The sequence below is a fragment of the Taudactylus pleione genome, unplaced genomic scaffold, assembly GCF_031769625.1.
Source record: "Taudactylus pleione unplaced genomic scaffold, aTauple2 ptg000911l, whole genome shotgun sequence".
In the NCBI taxonomy this organism is placed as follows: Eukaryota; Metazoa; Chordata; class Amphibia; order Anura; family Myobatrachidae; genus Taudactylus; species Taudactylus pleione.
The window spans coordinates 1,279,974-1,298,332 of NW_028285312.1; the positions used below are offsets into that span (position 1 = coordinate 1,279,974).

At 44.0% G+C, this 18,359-nt stretch overlaps 1 protein-coding gene across 1 annotated transcript in view; it reads left to right on the forward strand.

Annotated features, from left to right (window-relative positions):
* CSTPP1 (centriolar satellite-associated tubulin polyglutamylase complex regulator 1) overlaps positions 1–13,950 on the forward strand; it is a 236,756-nt gene extending 222,806 nt beyond the window's left edge. Inside the window, exons 8-9 of the mRNA XM_088459449.1 lie at positions 13,292–13,355; positions 13,450–13,950. Of these exons, the coding sequence (XP_088315575.1) occupies positions 13,292–13,355; positions 13,450–13,618 (233 nt within the window). The 3' untranslated portion in view covers positions 13,619–13,950. The remainder of the gene's footprint in view (positions 1–13,291; positions 13,356–13,449) is intronic.
* Positions 13,951–18,359: the final 4,409 nt, after the last annotated feature.

The following is an 18,359-nucleotide window of genomic DNA, read 5'->3' on the forward strand; positions in this document are numbered from 1 at the left end:
ACCACGTAGTGTAAGTGTCCCAGAATAAAATATTAGAACAAAATATCTTAGGAATGTGTATTTTAGGGGTGTGTAACAAGGCTGCTGGGGCATATGGGTGAAATAATGCTTCCTCCAAGTCAGGATTAGTATAGTGATCGGTATGTAATAACCAATCAGTTATATATCGGAATATGGCAGCTTTTGCAAATGCAGAGATGCTTGGGATGCTCAGCCCTCCATTTTTTTTCAATAGGTAAGCTCGGGAACGCGGCATTCTGGGTTTCTTGTACTGCCAAATGAATTTAAAAAAGATCTGCGTAAACTTCAGTACATCCACTCTTGTTAAAGTAATGGGTAAAGTTTGTAAAAGATAGGCTAGTTTCGGGAACACCACACTCTTTATTACAGTTACTCGTCCGAGTAGAGAGAGTTTAAGATCTTTCCAATTCTGGAGTTGGGAGTTTAATCTATTTAGCAATGGAGAGAAATTAAAAGCATATAGAGAGGATAATTGAGCTGGTATAAATATACCTAAGTATTTTAATTTATGTGTTGCAATTGTGAAAAGAGAGGCTATGTGGGGATGTGTAGCTAAAAAAGTAGCTGCATCAATAGGGAGCAACTCAGATTTACTCACATTGATGCGATAACCTGCAAATGATCCAAATGTGGTAATTAGATCCAGAAGTGTAGGGATGGATCGTAGGGGGTCAGATATAAAAAGCATCATATCGTCTGCAAATAAAGACAATTTACATGTTTGGTTTCTGATAGTAATACCCTTTACCTCCGTTTCCTGTCTTATTGCTATTGCCAATGGTTCTAGCGCAATTGCAAACAAAAGTGGAGAAAGCGGGCAACCCTGTCTCGTCCCTCTCTGTGTACAGAATACAGGTGATAAATATCTATTAGTGAAAATCTGAGTAAGGGGAGAAGTATATAAGGATCGTATGATCTCAACAAAAAGGGTGGGCATACCAAACCGACGCAGAGATTCAAACAGGTGATCCCAGGTTACCAGATCAAACGCTTTTTCTGCGTCTAAAGACAACAAGAACCTGGGATCACCCGTCTCGCCCATATGCAGAGACTGCAGCACCGTAAGGACTTTCCTAATGTTTGTGACAGAATTTCTGCCACAAATAAACCCGGTTTGGTCCGGGTGTATGATAGACGGGAGAATCAACTTCAACCGCTCTGCTAAAATTTTTGTCAATAATTTATAGTCTACGTTAAGTAGAGAAATGGGTCTATATGATGAAGGCAAAAGGGGGTCTCTGCCTGACTTCGGCAGAACTTTTATAATGGCCGAATTAAAATAGTGAGGGATTATTTTACTATCCATTATGGAGTTAAATACATTAGTTAAAGTCTCTGTGATTTGGGGACGTAATATTTTGAAAAACTCCCCACTCAGACCATCTGGGCCTGGGGCCTTGAACGTCTTGAGAGATTTAACAGCCTGATCTACCTCTTCATGTGTAATTTTGCCAATCAATATATCAGCCTGTGCAGATGAAATCTGTGGCAGGGTATGTGATTCCCAAAAAGCCTCCTTTTTAGTGATATCTATTGGGTCTTGGGAATAGAGGTTTTGGTAGTAACGGAAAAAGATATTCGCGATATCTTTGCCATTGAATTGTATGGCAGAGCTTTCATCTTTGAGAGCTGCAATATTATTATGTGGCTTGGTACCTCTCAGCATGTTTGATAGGAGTCGGCTAGGTTTGTTGCCGTATCGAAAGAAATGTAATTTACCTGAGTATACATATTTATCATCCATTTGAGTGAGGATTTGATCAAAGTGTAACCTGCACTCACCATATGCGGCTCTAGTCACCGGTGAGGATGAAGCTCTTAGAGCTTGAAATGCGGATGTTAAGGCCGTCTGTGCAGATCTATAAGTGGCGTCCTGTTCAGCCTTATATTTTGTCATAAAGGAGATAATTTCCCCCCTAATCACCGCCTTAGCAGTTTGCCAATATAAACCTGGGTTATCTTTATGTATTTGGTTGTTCATTTCGTAATTGGCCCAAGCAGACTCTAGCATTGACTTAAATTTAAGGGATGAGGCTAATTTTGCCGGAAATCGCCATTGGGAGTATGAACCCAAAAGGAATTTCCCCTGTACATCCACCCACACCGGCGCATGATCCGAAATAGCTATAGTTTCAATCGATGTATCGATAATCATTGGGGATATTGAGTTAGATAAGTAAAAATAATCAAGCCTAGAAAAGGCGTTATGAGTGGCTGAGTAGTACGTGTATTCCAGATCAGTGGGGTGTCTCATTCTCCACACATCTAATAAATTCAATTCTTTGGCTATATAATTTAAACCTATTTTTGGTTGTTTGGGGGAGGAATGAGAGAAAGTTTTCCTATCTAAGGTTGGGGAAGCGACCAGATTGAAATCACCCCCTAATATAATCTTAGAATCTGCAAAAGAATATAATTTGTTAATCAATCCTAAGAAAAAAGATTTATCATATATATTGGGACCATAGACATTACACAAACAATATCTAGTGCCGTCTAGCGTGACATCCATAAGAATGTATCGGCCCTCTTGGTCCACATCAGAGGAGTGAATATCGAATTGAATACCCTTGCGTATTAGGATTACCACTCCACGTGATTTAGAACCAAATGATGATGACGCCAGTACCTGGTGGTGCAGTGTGTTTAGCTTGGCGTGTTCTGTGGGAGTTAAATGAGTCTCCTGTAAATAAGTGATATCGGATTTAAGCTTATTAAGATATGTCAATATGCGCTTTCTTTTCACTGGTGAGTGAATCCCCCTGACATTCCAGGTGCAAAACCTAAGGTGGGAATGCATCACAAGGTGTGGAAATTAGGTAATGCAAATAGTAAAAAAATGTAGTATAAATGTTAATATACTCCCCATAATACCGGTTGGTGTTAGGTAGGTTCATAATAATATGAATGTCGGCTCTAGTATAAGTCATAAATAAGCTATGAAGGGCATGAGCTTCGTGATTCATACAGTATAAAGAAACAAATAAACAAATGGACATAGACATAAAAAGAAAATAAAGAAAGACGCTGATATGCATAGATTGCGAATCAAATGCAAACATATAACCAAAACTATAGTCATTGATCTCAGCCTATTGAAAAGGAAAAAAATAAAAGACAATAGTCTTAATAATAACTATAAAGCAACGTCACAAGTATATATGTAATTATAATCCTAAATCAGACTATAAACATATTTTTGAAGAAAAGGGTAAAACCTGGTAAAGGCATCAAAATAGGTATGGGACATCTTCCCGTAATCAATCATTATGGTCCATCGTGGAGGGGTCCGAGGACTCTTTTACTTCGTTAAGGAAAGCCTGGGCGTCAGCAACTTCTGTGAAATCTTTAGGGCCTTGAGATGAGAAAATGCGAAGTCTAGCTGGGAATAAGAGCGCGAAGCGAGTCCCTGATTGGATGAGCTGAGAGCAGACAGGGGACATATTTCTGCGTGCTCTGGCAACCTCCGCGGAGTAGTCCTGGAACAAGAGGATACGTTGGCCATCCCACTGAAGAGGGCCCTTCTGTCGAGCAGTTGACCATATCAGATCCTTGTGACGAAAATTTAAGCACTTGAAGATAACAGCTCTAGGGCGTGAGATGTTAGAATCGCGAAAAGGACCTAATCTATGTGCTCGTTCTATCTCAAAGTTATTCAGTTCAGCCGAGATGCCGAGTAGCTCAGGGAGATCGGTTTGAAGAAATTTAGTGAGATCGTTGCCTTTAATCGTTTCCTTAAGACCCAGAAGTCGCAGGTTGTTGCGTCTGGACCTATTTTCCAGATCGTCTACCTTGGATAGTAATTGTTGTTGTGTGGTCGACATGGTAGCAACTTGTTGTTTTAGTTCCGAAAGTTCATGAAAGTTGACTCCGATCCTGTTTTCATTTTCACGCACTTGTTGTGAGACAGAGGACATTTGCGTCTTAATATCCGCCAGTGCCCCCATGAATTTATCCGCTTGGTTTTGCAGTAGTGGTTCCACTGTTTCTTTAATGGCTCTAACTATCTCTGCATATGAGAGAGGAGCAGGAACCGGGCCCATTGTGTTATGGGTAGTAGCGGGTTCGGAACTATGTGTGTGTGGCATGTTTTCCACAGGGTCTGTAGGTTGATCTGTACGTTTGCTACTACCCCTGGCTCGATTTGCCTTGGGGGTGGGCTGTGGAGCCATGAACTTATCCATGTAGAGATTGGTCTTAATTTTCACCAGGTTATGATAATACTGAGGAGTGTGTTGCTTAGAAATGGCTGTGATCACAGACAGGAGATCCTTTACATTTCAAATAATTGTGAAGTAACTTGAAAAATAGGGCTGGAGCACCATCTGGTGGTAGAAGCTGGCACTGTAACTATTCCCCAGAGTAAAGGATATGTACATAAATATTGCCAAATTTATCATCAGCTATAGCTGGGGATTCAAAAGAAGTATAGAGTTGCAAGACTTCTGTTTATAAGCAGCTGTACGTTCTCCAGTATAGGGCTTTAACTGGTAACACACAGTACCTTGTCTCCTGTATATGCAGTGTCTGCAAAATGGCGCCGTCTGTAAAAGGACCTTGAAAGGAGCCAGCGTCTGCCTTCTGCAATTATGATATGCGGTCGCGGGGACCCGTCCAGCGGCGTCCCCGTGTGTTCCCCTTGCTGCTCGCACCCACCAGCTGACTGTCTGTGAGCCAGCGTCGCGGGGTTTGGCAGTGGATCAGGCGCGATGCAGGAGCCGGGAGGCGAGGGCCGGAATCCAGCACCACGCACCGCGTCTGCAGTAGGCCGCGAGGTCCGGCAGCCCGAGTCCGGGAACCAGGATCCCGCTAGGCAATGGGAACACCCGCCTTGGGGGCAGAAATGGCTTGTGGCGGTAGGAGAGCCAAGAAGCACCGCGCACGGCCGGAGGGACTGGATCAGCAGGCTCAGTCGTAACGGAGCCCCGACTCCATGCAGCTTTCCTCCTCGGCTTCCAGGCCACGCCCCCTCTGCTTTTCATTTTAAATATATTTATCGATCTTGATGACAAACTGGAGGCATTTGAAATCCAGCAACAATGGCACGTCAGCTATAATTTCTCTTTTTAAGTTCTAAGTAGATAACAGGACCGCTTTGATCTGCATTAAAATGCATTAAACCTATCTTACTGAACGTGAAGGAATTTACTTTTTTTTTTTTATCTCCGTCTTTCCGCATTTAATCCCCTCTCTGCTGGAGTAGAATGTGCCAGATGTGAAGCTACACAAATCTGTCTGACAATCTGCAGCAGATGTCAGAGCGCGGGGCTCGTGTTCTGTGCAGCTGTGCAGAGCGTCATAACAATCCTGAGTTGATCTCTTTCAGTGTATTGTCACCTGTGTACTGAATGAGCGGGTTCTTAGACTTGACCAGGCTTGAACAGGCAATGGGAGGCTCCATCTACCAGCAAGAGAGGGGCACAATATACCTGACATGAGCAGATCCTATTCTTTATAGAAGGCTTAGGCACCCTGTAGCTCTCCATCCATTGTGGAGCTTCTATAACTGTAGGAGAGTCACCGGTGGCTTACCAGAACTCCCGAGGCTAATTATCCCATTGCCAACACTGCAGTAACACTGGGTAGTATTATTTAGGGATACTGAGATGACCTGACGTTCCACAATGGCTACTTTGCTGTTTCTGATTTACACAGCATAATTACAGCTATATTTAGCTTAGTGCCATCGTTGCTCAAACTCAGCTACATCGGGGATGCAGGGGGCGTGCAGTCTCGACGAATGTAGATTTAAGTTGAGATGAACATGGCCACCGAGGGTCTGGCTTGCATCATCTCTGGCCCTGGTGTAAGCGGACAGTTGATAGTTAGGACGGCGGCGCTGCTAATGATAACTGCGTCCAATTGGTCGCAAATGTGAAAATAACACGGTCCATTTATTCAAATATATAAAAGCAGCAGGAGCAGTGTTTAATATGTCACTTTATACTGCAAGCAATGTTCAGAAAAAAGAATAATTCATGCACAAATGGGGACGGCAAAGGCTGCACATATATTTAAATTAAATTATTCTAATATTTGTGTCTGCTTTGCAGAGCAATCCCGATGTTCCAAGACGTTGAGTACTCATAAGCTGCACTATCCGGCCATTAACTTCATTATCTTTGCATTGTGTGCTGCGAGTTTTAGCATTTTTAGTACGTTCAATTAAGCCACGCCTCCAGTCACAATCCAGTCTCATCTGATCCAGGCACGCCACGGGGAGTCTCAGCGACAGGGAGAGAGTCTCAGCCACGGGGAGGGAGCCGCAGCCAAGGGGACAGAGCCACAGCCACGGGGAGGGAGCCGCAGCCAAGGGGACAGCCACAGCCAAAGGGAGGGAGTCACAGACAAGGGGAGGTAACCACAGACAAGGGGAAGGAGTCACAGACAAGGGGAGGTAACCACAGACAAGGGGAGGGAGCCGCAGACAAGGGGACAGAGTCACAGACAAGGTGAGGGAGCCGCATCCAAGGGGACAGAGTCACAGACAAGGTGAGGGAGTCACAGACAAGGTGAGGGAGTCACAGACAAGGTGAGGGAGTCACAGACAAGGTGAGGGAGTCACAGACAAGGGGATGTAACCACAGACAAGGGGAGGTAAACACAGACAAGGGGAAGGAGTCACAGACAAGGGGAGGTAACCACAGACAAGGGGAGGGAGCCGCAGACAAGGGGACAGAGTCACAGACAAGGTGAGGGAGCCGCATCCAAGGGGACAGAGTCACAGACAAGGTGAGGGAGTCACAGACAAGGGGAGGGAGTCACAGACAAGGGGATGTAACCACAGACAAGGGGAGGTAAACACAGACAAGGGGAGGGAGTCACAGACAAGGGGAGGGAGCCGCAGACAAGGGGACAGAGTCACAGACAAGGTGAGGGAGCCGCATCCAAGGGGACAGAGTCACAGACAAGGTGAGGGAGTCACAGACAAGGGGACAGCCACAGCCAAAGGGAGGGAGTCACAGACAAGGTGAGGGAGCCGCATCCAAGGGGACAGAGTCACAGACAAGGTGAGGGAGCCGCATCCAAGGGGACAGAGTCACAGACAAGGTGAGGGAGCCGCAGACAAGGGGAGGGAGCCGCAGACAAGGGGAGGGAGCCGCAGACAAGGTGAGGGAGCCGCATCCAAGGGGAGGGAGTCCCAGACAAGGGGAGGGAGTCACAGACAAGGGAAGGGAGTCATAGCCTGAGTTTTGCAGGTGCGACTGACTGTAAATAGGTCGCAGAAATGCAACTTTAAAAAAGGAAAAACTTAAATTGCGATTAAGGGGGAATTCAATTAGACACGATCATTTTTCGAGTACATAAAACGAGATTTTAAAGCTTGAATTGCCTTCTTGCAATTAAATTAGATCTTATTTTATTCACCCAAAAACAGATAATTATTTGGGCGAATAAAAAGGGATCTAATTGATTCATGTAGGATATGTGAAAAGTTTACAGATCCTATATGTTACACCAGTGTCTGCACAAAAAACATTTAGTTATCTGGGATTTATTTGCTCCTGAAAATAAATGTCCGGAGTGCCAAGAGGGTAAAGGGGGGCGGGCACACTCTGGTCATGCTCCTCCCCCTGGATTTGCCACTGGCTGAGGGGTTCACAGCGCCCCCTCCTCCCAAATATTTTTTTCCCTTTTTTTTAATTTTACTAAGGGGGCTTGGCCACGCATCCCGCGATTTGGCCAACCCACGCGATATTAACGGAGCCCTGCCGATAAGTGCCGGCTTTGGGGCTAATTGAATTAGCCCGGGGGGGGGGGGTGGGAGTGGGGGGGGTCAATCAGCCAGCGGTAAAGTACTGCAGCTAATTGAATTCTCCCCTAAGTTTCATACTGACTCTGAATAAGGCCCACTATGACTTTATAGTTATGGTCATATTTAATAGGAAAATAGTAAATACAGAACAAGGGAGCGCATATGGAATATAACAAATTTTGTTTAATACAACAAAAAAAAAAAAAAACTATTAAATAATAAAACAATAAAATAAATAGTAACAATGTAGAAACAATGTCTATAGACAATAAATGCCACTGATTGGTCTCAAGTTTCCGGCATAGAATTGACACTTAGATAGTGAGATGTTTCCAATTACTATTCTATTGTGGCAAAAATGCCAAATAGTTCCCGTGCTCACTCTCCAAGGACTTGATCTCACCACCAATGTTTATCACAAAATAGCTGCGGTGGGAGAACGGCCTCTGTGTATTACACTCCCCGGATGCTGACAAATTATCCCCGCCTGAATACAATGTAGCAGCGGTCCTGGAAGAAACACATCCACGGCCTAATGTAATGTGGAGGGAGACCCGGCTCATGCTGTGAGCAGACATGCACAGTTCAGCGTCCAAGGTATCTCACCAATCACAAGTTAAATGTCCAGCAGCCGGTATTAATGTCCAAAACTGTTCTTAATGCACTTCTCCGTTATGTATATCCAACATCACCTGTCAACCCGTAACGCTGGTGTCCTAAGGCGAGCTCAGGGAGGACAGAAACCTCCCGTGGAGCAGAAGGGCAAATCGTATCTTGACCATATTTAAACTGGCATTATCCAATGGAATTAGCCTATCAATAATTAGTAATCAGTAATGGCAGATGATTTAAATGCTTAATAGCTATATACAGCTGTTAGTATGAAAAATAAATCAATCAATGAAAAAAAAATCACAAAACATTAAGATTAATAGATCAAAATGGCATTGTTGGAGGCATTGTCGCAAAGCATACATATATATATATAGTTTATTAGATAGTTAATTCATTAGAAAGTTATAATATGTTCATTTTCTATCTGAGGCACTCTTAATATTGAAAGCTAAGAATTTACAGCCCAGCAAAGAACAGTATAGGATAGCCTAGCGGACTGATCGCCAGAGCCAGTAATCACCCCAGTGACCTCCAATGAATATATGTCCAAATAGTTTTCTAATATTACAAAAGAGTTTACATAAGCAATCCTAATAAACAAAAAAAAAAGAAAGGGCATAGATATATATAAAAAAGATATAGTATATTCATTTTCTATCTAGGACACTTCTAATATTGAAGACTGAGAATTTACAGCCCAGCAAACATGAAAATAACAATATAGGATAGCCTAATGGGCTAATTACAAGAACCAGCATTCACAATGCATGAGATCCAATCACCATAGTGTTCTCCAACAGATTTATGTGCAGGTTTTTTGGTTTTGGTTTTTTCATTTTTCCTCTTTTTTTTTCTCCCCCAAACCCCCCCCCCCTTCCCCCCAATATTACAAACAAGATCAGATAAAGCAATCCTAATATATCCTATTATATGGGACTAAAAGGTTACAAACCACCTAAGTACTAAAATACCATCTAACGCCCTATTCATATACACTATATATCACCCCCGTTTAATATAAATTGTACATATAAACAACAATACTTATCATTACAATTATAAACTGCAGTAACAATAAACCATTAAACTACCATAAATATGTAATGGCCCTAAATTATACTATCAAAATATAATATCAATCCCCAATGTTGTTCATTTCAATGCAGTCATTGAGACCATTCGGATAGAGAATTCCGAGGGAAAATATTCAAAAAGTATCTCTCTTGCATAATAAATTAAAACTGTCTTCATCTCTAGCTGTTTTTTTTAATATGTTCAATTCCCTGTAAGCTAAGAACCTTGACATCTCCCCCATGTACCCGTTTAATGTGTTGCGATAAACTATGAGTAAGCAGATCCTTCAGAACATTTTCTCCTCCTACATATTGCACTCCACATTTGCAGGTAATAATATTAATAACATATGAAGTGCAACAGTTTATATTGCTCTGAATATCAAATGATAAACCATTCGAATATGATCTAAACTGTGCACTTTTATCTAGCATAAACTTGCAGGTAATACAGCCTAACTTGCCACACTTAAAATTACCCTTCCTATGAGAATAGATGTCTAACCAGGAATTCGACTTGGGCTCTGTTATCACATTAGACCTATAATGGATTCTGTAGGTGCTAGGGCCCTCATTCAGAGGCGCTCGCAAAATGTGAGCGCTCGTTCTGAATGTGGGCGGCCGCATCTCTTTTGAAGTGCGGCCTCCTGGTCGCTAGCTAAGCTGTGGGTTACCACCCACAGCTTTAGCGACCGACCAGGTTGATGGTCGCGATGGTCAAGACCATCGCGACCATCGGGGCTTGCAACGAGACCCTAAGGTTGGGTCTCGGCAACCGCAAGCCCCAGGGAGCTTCCTGCTCTGATCGAGCAGGAAGCTCCCCACTGACATCACTGCTGATGTCAGTGCGGCCGCCCACAAAACGGCAGGAACGTCTCAGTTTGTGAAACCACCCCCCCCACCACGCCTACAAACCGGGGCGAGCTGTTCGATCACCATCGACAGCAGCCCCTTTTGTAGCGAGCTCCGGAGCAAGAGGATTTCTCTCTCGCCCTGGGGCTTGCGCACGCACATGTGCGGCCGCTACGCGTGCGCAGGGCCTAAACATCGACCCGCTTGCGAGCGGGTCTGAATGAGGTCCTAGATGTCTATGAAGGTTCATAGCTTTTTTGAAAATTTCTTTTGGCTTATCATCAATGATAGTAGATACTGTAATAGATTGTCCGTTTTTAGAATGGAATAATTCCTTTCAATAATTGCTTTTAGATCACTAGAAAAGACATTGAATTTAGTAATAAATTTCAAATCAAATCCACCAACCGAATTTGTTTTATTTTCCATTGTCATATATAACAAAGAATCTCTATCTTTAGTAAGAGCCTCTTCAAAGGTAGACTCCAAAATTGTATCCGGATAACCTTGAATGGAAAAAGATCTAGTTAAATCTCCTGCCTGTGCATAAAACTGTTCGATATCTGAACAATTACGTCTTATTCTATAATACTGGCTTTTAGGGATGTTTTTTTAACCAGGGCCGATAATGACAACTTCGATAGTTGAGAACATTTTTACAGTCCACTTTTATTACAGCTGTCAATTAACCATATTTTAATTGTGTTCACTTTGCGCCAGATATATACATAGGTTACCTTGTATTTGTTTTTTTAGTATATTTAATAGGAAACTTGTATATAAGTGTTTTTGATATACAGTAAGCAAAATAACAAATCCTAATGCACTCTAATGACCGCTCTGTCTGACCTCATGCATACAAAAACAGGTCTAGCCCACGTGACCCGTGTCTACTCCTGTGACCTACAATGCCATGTCTGACAGCACACACACAGATGTGTCTTCCCAATGGCAGCTTTTGTTTTCTTATTGCACAATTTGTATATTTTTGGCATTATTAGTGATAACTACACTAATGAAAACTAGGAACTTTTATAATAACATGTACAGTAGCTTTACTTTGATGGGTGTACTTGCAATTTATGATAAATACTCGTTATTGTGTTTACTGTTATCAGAAGCTTTTAGATAATAAGTTACAGGAGAATTTATCCCATGGCTACATTGCTTGCTATACAGCAGGGCCGGTAATAAGACATCACTGTGTAACAAATGTGCAGGGGAAATGTGCACTACAATCAGGATTTCTACACATAATAAAAGACTAATATAGGTTATTGTGACACAATGTCTGCATACGACTGTATATAGCAGGGGCAGGCAACCTGTGTCACTCCAGCTGCTGTGGAACTACACATCCCAGCATGCCTTAAAACTTCAAACAGGCTCCCAAGACCCTCTTCTTTATCAAAGTATTCCATCTCTCATTCTTCTAACCCTCTGTCCCATGCTTACTATCTACCCCATCTGTGTCCCCACTATGTGTCTGCCCCTACCATTTAGCTTAGAATGTAAGCTCTCACGAGTAGGGCCCTCTTCCCCATGTGCTTTTCCTTCCCTTACTATTACTTTCAGCACCTAACCCTTCACTTCTGCCCCCTTACTGTTTGAGGGTTATCACCGCTCTTGCAGCAATGTTTATATACCATGGACTCATACTTGCCTACCCTCCCAATTCGTCCGGAGACTTCGTGGCCCCGCCCCCTGCTTCACAATGCCACTAATATTGGCATTGTGAAGAGGGGGCGGGGCCACGATCGCACTGTCACTCCCCCATGCCCCACCCCCAATTATGCATCACTCTGCCGGCCCACGCCTCCTTTTACAGCGAAAGCTCGACAGCTCTCTCCAGGAAGAATGGAGCTAAAAGTCGGTAAGCATGCATGTACTTGTCCTGCATTGTATTGTGCTGTAAGTCACTGTTCTCTTGTTCTGCTCATTGGTTTATGTACTTTGTAAGGCGCTGCGGAACCCTTGTGGAAACTATAGAAATAAAGGATAATAATAATGCCTTGCCACAGTTTTGCTGCTAGGGAATGCTAAAACTGTGGCAAGGCATGCTGGGATGTGTGGTTCCACTGAAGCTGGAGCGTCACAGGTTGCCTACCCCTGCAATATAGTATGTAGAGATTGTGTCCCAATAATATGTATCAGGCTTTTATTATGTGTAGAAATCTTAATTGTGGTGCACATTTCCTCTGCACGTTTGTTACACAGTAATGTCACAGTAATACTTTCCAGTTTCACAAGCAGCTATAGCCACCCATACATCTAATGGAAAGTGTGTTTACAATATTAGACACATAACCAAAATGATAAAGCATTAAATGTCAGTTATGGCAATATATCTATGTAAGGATCCAATAATTGCAGTCAGTACAAAGCATTTCTGTTACCTATGAGACCTATAATGCCTGTCACACATGCTCCTCTTTCCCACTGCCCAGGGTAATGTAAGATAGAGAAGCACCACCCTGCAATATGTAGTAGGACAGTGTCGGACAGGGGCATGAAGGGCCCACCAGAGGAATGCCGTGGTAGGGGCCCATGCTAAAGGGGTGTGGCCAGCCTCCAGAGGGGGCTGGCCACAGATGCTTGGTTGACCAATAGGCAAATCTATGTGTAGTATCTATAGAAAGGAACCAAGCACCCATGATCAGTGGTACTACACCACCAGTTAACTGACCATCTAATAGAGTAACGTATGATTTGAGGTCTGAAACCTGACACCTAGAGAAGTGGGTGGACCCTCAGGCAGTGGGGCCCACCGGGGATTCCCCCTGTACCCCTGTGGGCCAGTCCAACCCTGTAGTAGGATCAGCATATTGTAATAACTTGCTGATATGATTCAGCCTCAGTGTAGTCACCGCAGACAATAATAGCACCAAAGACACCAAAGTAAAAGAAATCTCTATCATCAATACAAAGTCATTATACTTTCCCTGACATTCTCTTTCACTGTGTGTTCCTGCAGGTGCTTTGCCGGAGAAAGCCGATTTGTTAGTTGATGAAGTTCTGGATAAGGAGCTTGAGAAAATGTAAGTGGATGAAACCTATATTTATGTCAGATTATGGTAAAGGAGCTGTGATAATGATCAGGCACAGTACTCACACAGCATCATCTTCCTGCAGAGTTACTCAGTTATCTGCCAGCTCCATTACACATCCCTCTACGGCTTGCCCTCTTCCCTCCCGGGATATCACCCGCGTGGCTTCCCCACGAAAGACTTTCACCACCCGCAGACGCCCTGACCTGGAGAGTGATGCTTCCACGGAAGAAACGGACGACTCTGAAAACTAGAACTCGGAACCGGTTGAACTCTGCACCCGCGAACGCTAAATACCCTAACCCTACAACCGTCCGCCATCGGAATGCTGCACAATGCTTGTGATATTTAGCTGTATGGATGGTATGCAGTCGGGAAGCCGGCGGACCTAATCCCAACAGCCGGCTTCCCGGCAAGGATCTAAAGACAGGCGTCATTAGACATACGCCGGGAACCCGACACCCGGCAACCCGATCGAAGGGGCGCAGAGCGCGGATAGCTGCAGGGGGGGGAGGGTTAGGTTTAGGGTTCCCGGGGGGGGGGACTCAAGATTAGGCACCCCCCCGGGAGGTTAGGTTTACGCTAGGGGAAGGGGGGGTAGCGTTAGTCACCCCCGGGGGGGGACTTAGGGTTAGGCACCCCCCCGGGGGACTTAGGTTCAGGTGGCGGGGAAGGGGGGTTAGGTTTAGGCGCTTAGAGGGGGGATTAGGGTTAGGCACCCATAAGGGAGGGTTAGGGGGTAGAAATAGGTTAGTATATACTTACCTTTGACGATCGGGATTTCCTCCTCTGCCGGGATGCTGCTGTCGGGATTCCAACCGCCGGGCATGGGTCCGGCGGTAAATCATACTGATTCCGTATGGATGGTGGCCTTTCACTCTTTATGTATTTTGTATTGTATTTCCATATTTGTTTTTAGTAGCGATGAATATGTTTGTGAGCTGCTCTTTTCCAGATCATTTGTTTATGGGCACTCCTATTCCTGCGAGACGTAGTATTTAAATGTTATTTGTGAAATGGCCAGTCCATACACATAGTGTGCAGTACCGTTCTTTCCCCAATGGCCATGCTCTCTGCTGTAATCCCTCACAACTTTATATGTACTGTATACTGTACTTAATGACCCTGTACCCAGCGTATGGGCCAGCAGTGTCAGTCACTAAATGGCGTCATGGATAGTGCAAGGGGGAGGAGGAGGGAGGAGGGCCCTGCACATGACAGCTTATGTACTAAGGGGAAGGGCTAAACAGTTGGGGGAGAATATATTGCTCAGAACAGTATTACGTTATGGAGAGGGCTAGTAAGCTTTGATAAAAATGTATATTTTAAGTGCACATTTAAAACTAAGGAGAATGGTAATAATCTATTGAATATTCACTGAGAAAAGTAATGATATACTGTATTTGGGAGTGCACTGCGACCTTGCAAATGTATTAAAACTGAACTATTAAACCAATGTAAATGCATTATTTGTTAGCATGTATTTAAAATCAGCAAAAAAATAAAAGTAAAGTAGGACATAAATGAATATAAGAAGTGTGCCCTGGCTGATGTTCTTGGTATAAAACAGTTAATCTGGATATATCAGTCTCGCTGTGCTGTTGCGATGTTGAGACTGGTAGAGTCTGATTAGGTGAAGGAGTCAGAGGGGAACCTAGAGTGACCAAGGTGGTGGTGGTGCGGTGGCAGTCAGAGGAGGAGCGGCGACAATGGGGGGGAAACTGGACAGAAATGAGCTTAGATATGTAGGGGGGGGGGAGTGGGAGCCAGTGAAGCTGGATACAGATGGGGAAAGCAGACGCCGTACCTGAAGAAAAGAAAATGAGACAAGCGGCAGTAGTAAGGATAGAAGTGGGGACAGGTTACAAGGGAGTGGGAGGCCAGTGAAGAGGAGGACAGTTAGAAATAATGAGACCGTGATAAGAGCTTTGGATACATGGAGGTGAGGAAGAACCGGATTCTAGAGATGGGATGTAGTTATAATACCGACAGTTGGGATGCCGACACCAAACTCCTGACACCTGTCAGACACACGGCGCCAAAATCCCGACTACTTACGTACTAATGGTAAGTACTGGGGTTAGGGGGAGGGTTAGGGTGTGGGGGAGGTTGAGTTTAGGCACTAGGGGAGGAGGGTTTGGTTTAGGCAGCGGGAGGATTAGGACACTGAACAACAGGTGTTGGTATCCTAACTCTCTCGGGATGCCGGCATTTGGATTCTGACTGCCGGGTTTCCAAGCGCAGGCATCCTACCCGTACCTGACCCATAGAGATTGCTGGGATGTGGTGAGTGAAGAAGAGAACTTGATTCTGAGGTAGTAGACTTGGAGGACAGAGGAGAGGGTGATAACAGGGAAAGGAAGGAGAGTCCCTGGAAGAAGGGAAACAATGAATTCGGTCTTGGCCAAGAAACATTTCAGAAACGCTGGTGCATCCAGGATGAGCTTGACGAAAGGCAGAAACACAAGAGGATGAAGTAAGTGAGGACAGGGTAGTGGAGGTAGATTTGTGTGTCATCAGTGAGGGAATAGGAGGCTGAAGGAGTTGACGATATTAAAATGAACCTCTATATACCCCTGCCTGTACCTTCTAAAATCCTTCCTATAAACCTCTAAGGATGACGCTAATTTGCGTACGCAGTTATACAATAAATAGAGACTCCAGACTCAGAACATGTGGTTCCGAAGCACAAAGTATTATTCAAGTAAAAGTACAGTCAGTTACACGCTATGATCTGTGTACAATTTAGCGCAAAGGAATTATACAGACCCCAAGTACAGTATACATACGCATGTGCTCTGGACCAGATCCCGGCATTCAGAAAGAAAAACCTCCGTCTATCAGCATTCAGCAAGAAGACTAAAGACCCAGTGTTTGAGGACACATGTTTATACTCCTCCCCCCCCCCCCAGAATAGACAGGACAATAGAGAAGTTTCTTGCTTATGCCATTGGTCCCATGGGGAAACCATCTGTTACAGAGCATTTAACAGGCTGCTTCAAATAGACTCAACCCAGCCTCCAACAACTAGGGGTCTCTGCCCACCCGCCCCCTAACAGTCATCCTAACAGTTGTTCATAAAATATACATTTTGTTGTTTGAAGTCTCTGCGATCCATAACTCGAGAATGCGTGATGCGATCTCCCCACCGATTACACCGGAATACTGTGGAAAGAGTACGTATCAATACAAAACCAAACACGGCTGTCTTAACATGTATAAAACCTTAGTTATCAAATATCTTTATTTCTCAGCATTTAAACTAACTGAACCAACTTAAATCATATATTTTAAAGCTTATTAAACCTTATGTGTGAATATGTAATGTGTAAGTATTCGGGGTTTGATATAAAGACGTATTAATGTGTGTATGAGGAAAGGTGCACTTAACTCTCACTAAGTGAACATCTTAACAGTGTGACATGCTGAGCCAGATAGTTCCACATGCCCACTCTGTCAGCAGTCCCCCCCACCTGTTCCAGGCTTCAAAAGAAAAAACTCTTTATTCTCCCAGTCTCTTGTGTGAAATGCAAATAGCCCAGCTACAAGAGACAGACCTAAGATGACACTCTAGTCTTTGAAATCATGTCATTTCAGGAAGCCTGCTAATGTAAGGTGTGTATTCGAGCCAGACCACCTGTAGTGAGAGCAGACACTGTCCAGGAAGCTTATCTACACAAGCTAGTTGTCACGTAGTCATTTGCTTTATTCAGCTAATGCAATTAATTTTGGCATACTGTAAAGTCATTTCTGAAATATATCCTTTATAATACGTAAAGTCATGAAATAGGCATCTGGTGAATCGCCGTAACTTGCTAATAGTATTATCGCCACATGTACTAAAGTGTGAGTTTATCTAAAGTGGCGCTTAGGCGGCAATCTCGCAAAATGGCGTCTTGCGGCCAGTCGCAAGATGGTGTCGCTGCGATTCAATTTTAAACTGATCTAGTCTCAGCCAATAATCTGGTTTCGACAGAGTCATGAGATTTCCAAGGGATAAGGTGTAGCAGGAGAAAAGAAGGGGCTAAGAACAGGTCAAGAAGTGATTAGGAGGGGAGGATGTGATGGATAATCATCTCAAAAGCTTGAAGGCATAGAGGATGGACAGATAGGGTGGTAGCCAGTAAGAGGGTCAAGTGAGGGCTTCTTGAGAATGGATGAGACTATGTCATGTTTGAAAGAAAAGAAGACAGAGCCAGAAGAAGGGGACAGGTTGAAGAGATGGGAGCAAGCATAAGAAGAGAGAGAGTGGTAGAGGTGAGGCAAAATAGGGTCACCAGGGGCAGGTATAGACAGGAGATAAGGAAAAAAAAAAATGTGTGCTGCACCTTCTTCAAGGCAGGCATGGGCGGGAGGGAGGAGATGGCATTGAAGCATTGATTATGGTAGTAAAGTAGATGGTAAACTAAAGGGCAGACATGGAAAAGGAGGGGCAGAAAAGGGAATTGAAATTCGCAAATAAGTGGCATGGGTTGAAGGAATGGAGGAGGTAAGATATTTGAAGTCATATTGTTTAGCGTGGGATAGGGCAGAACTATAGGAGAAAAGCATGAAGGTGAAATGGAGGATGTCAGTGTGAACTTGTGACTTTCTCCAGTTCCACTCAGCTATGCTGGAACATTTATGAAGGTAGCAAGTGAGTTTAGAGTAATGGGGTGGGGAGCAGAATGGCAAAGCCTGAGTGTCATGGCGGAGGAAGCAGAGTCAACAGCAGAAGTGAGGGTGGCTTGCTGACTACTAGGGGGCTAAAAGGTTCTTTAGGTGAAGGGGAAATAGCCTTGTTTGTATAAATTAGGCTATTTCCCCTTCACAGTAAGGACCTGACCACTAGGGAGCTAAAAGGTCCTTTAAGCGAAGGGGAAATAGCCCTGTTTGTGCAGATATGGATAGTTCCCTTTCATATGCATGACCTGACCACTAGGGGCAAAATGGTTCTTATGGCAAAGGGGAAATAAGTGCATTTGTACATAGCTGGCTAATGCCCCTTCACATGCA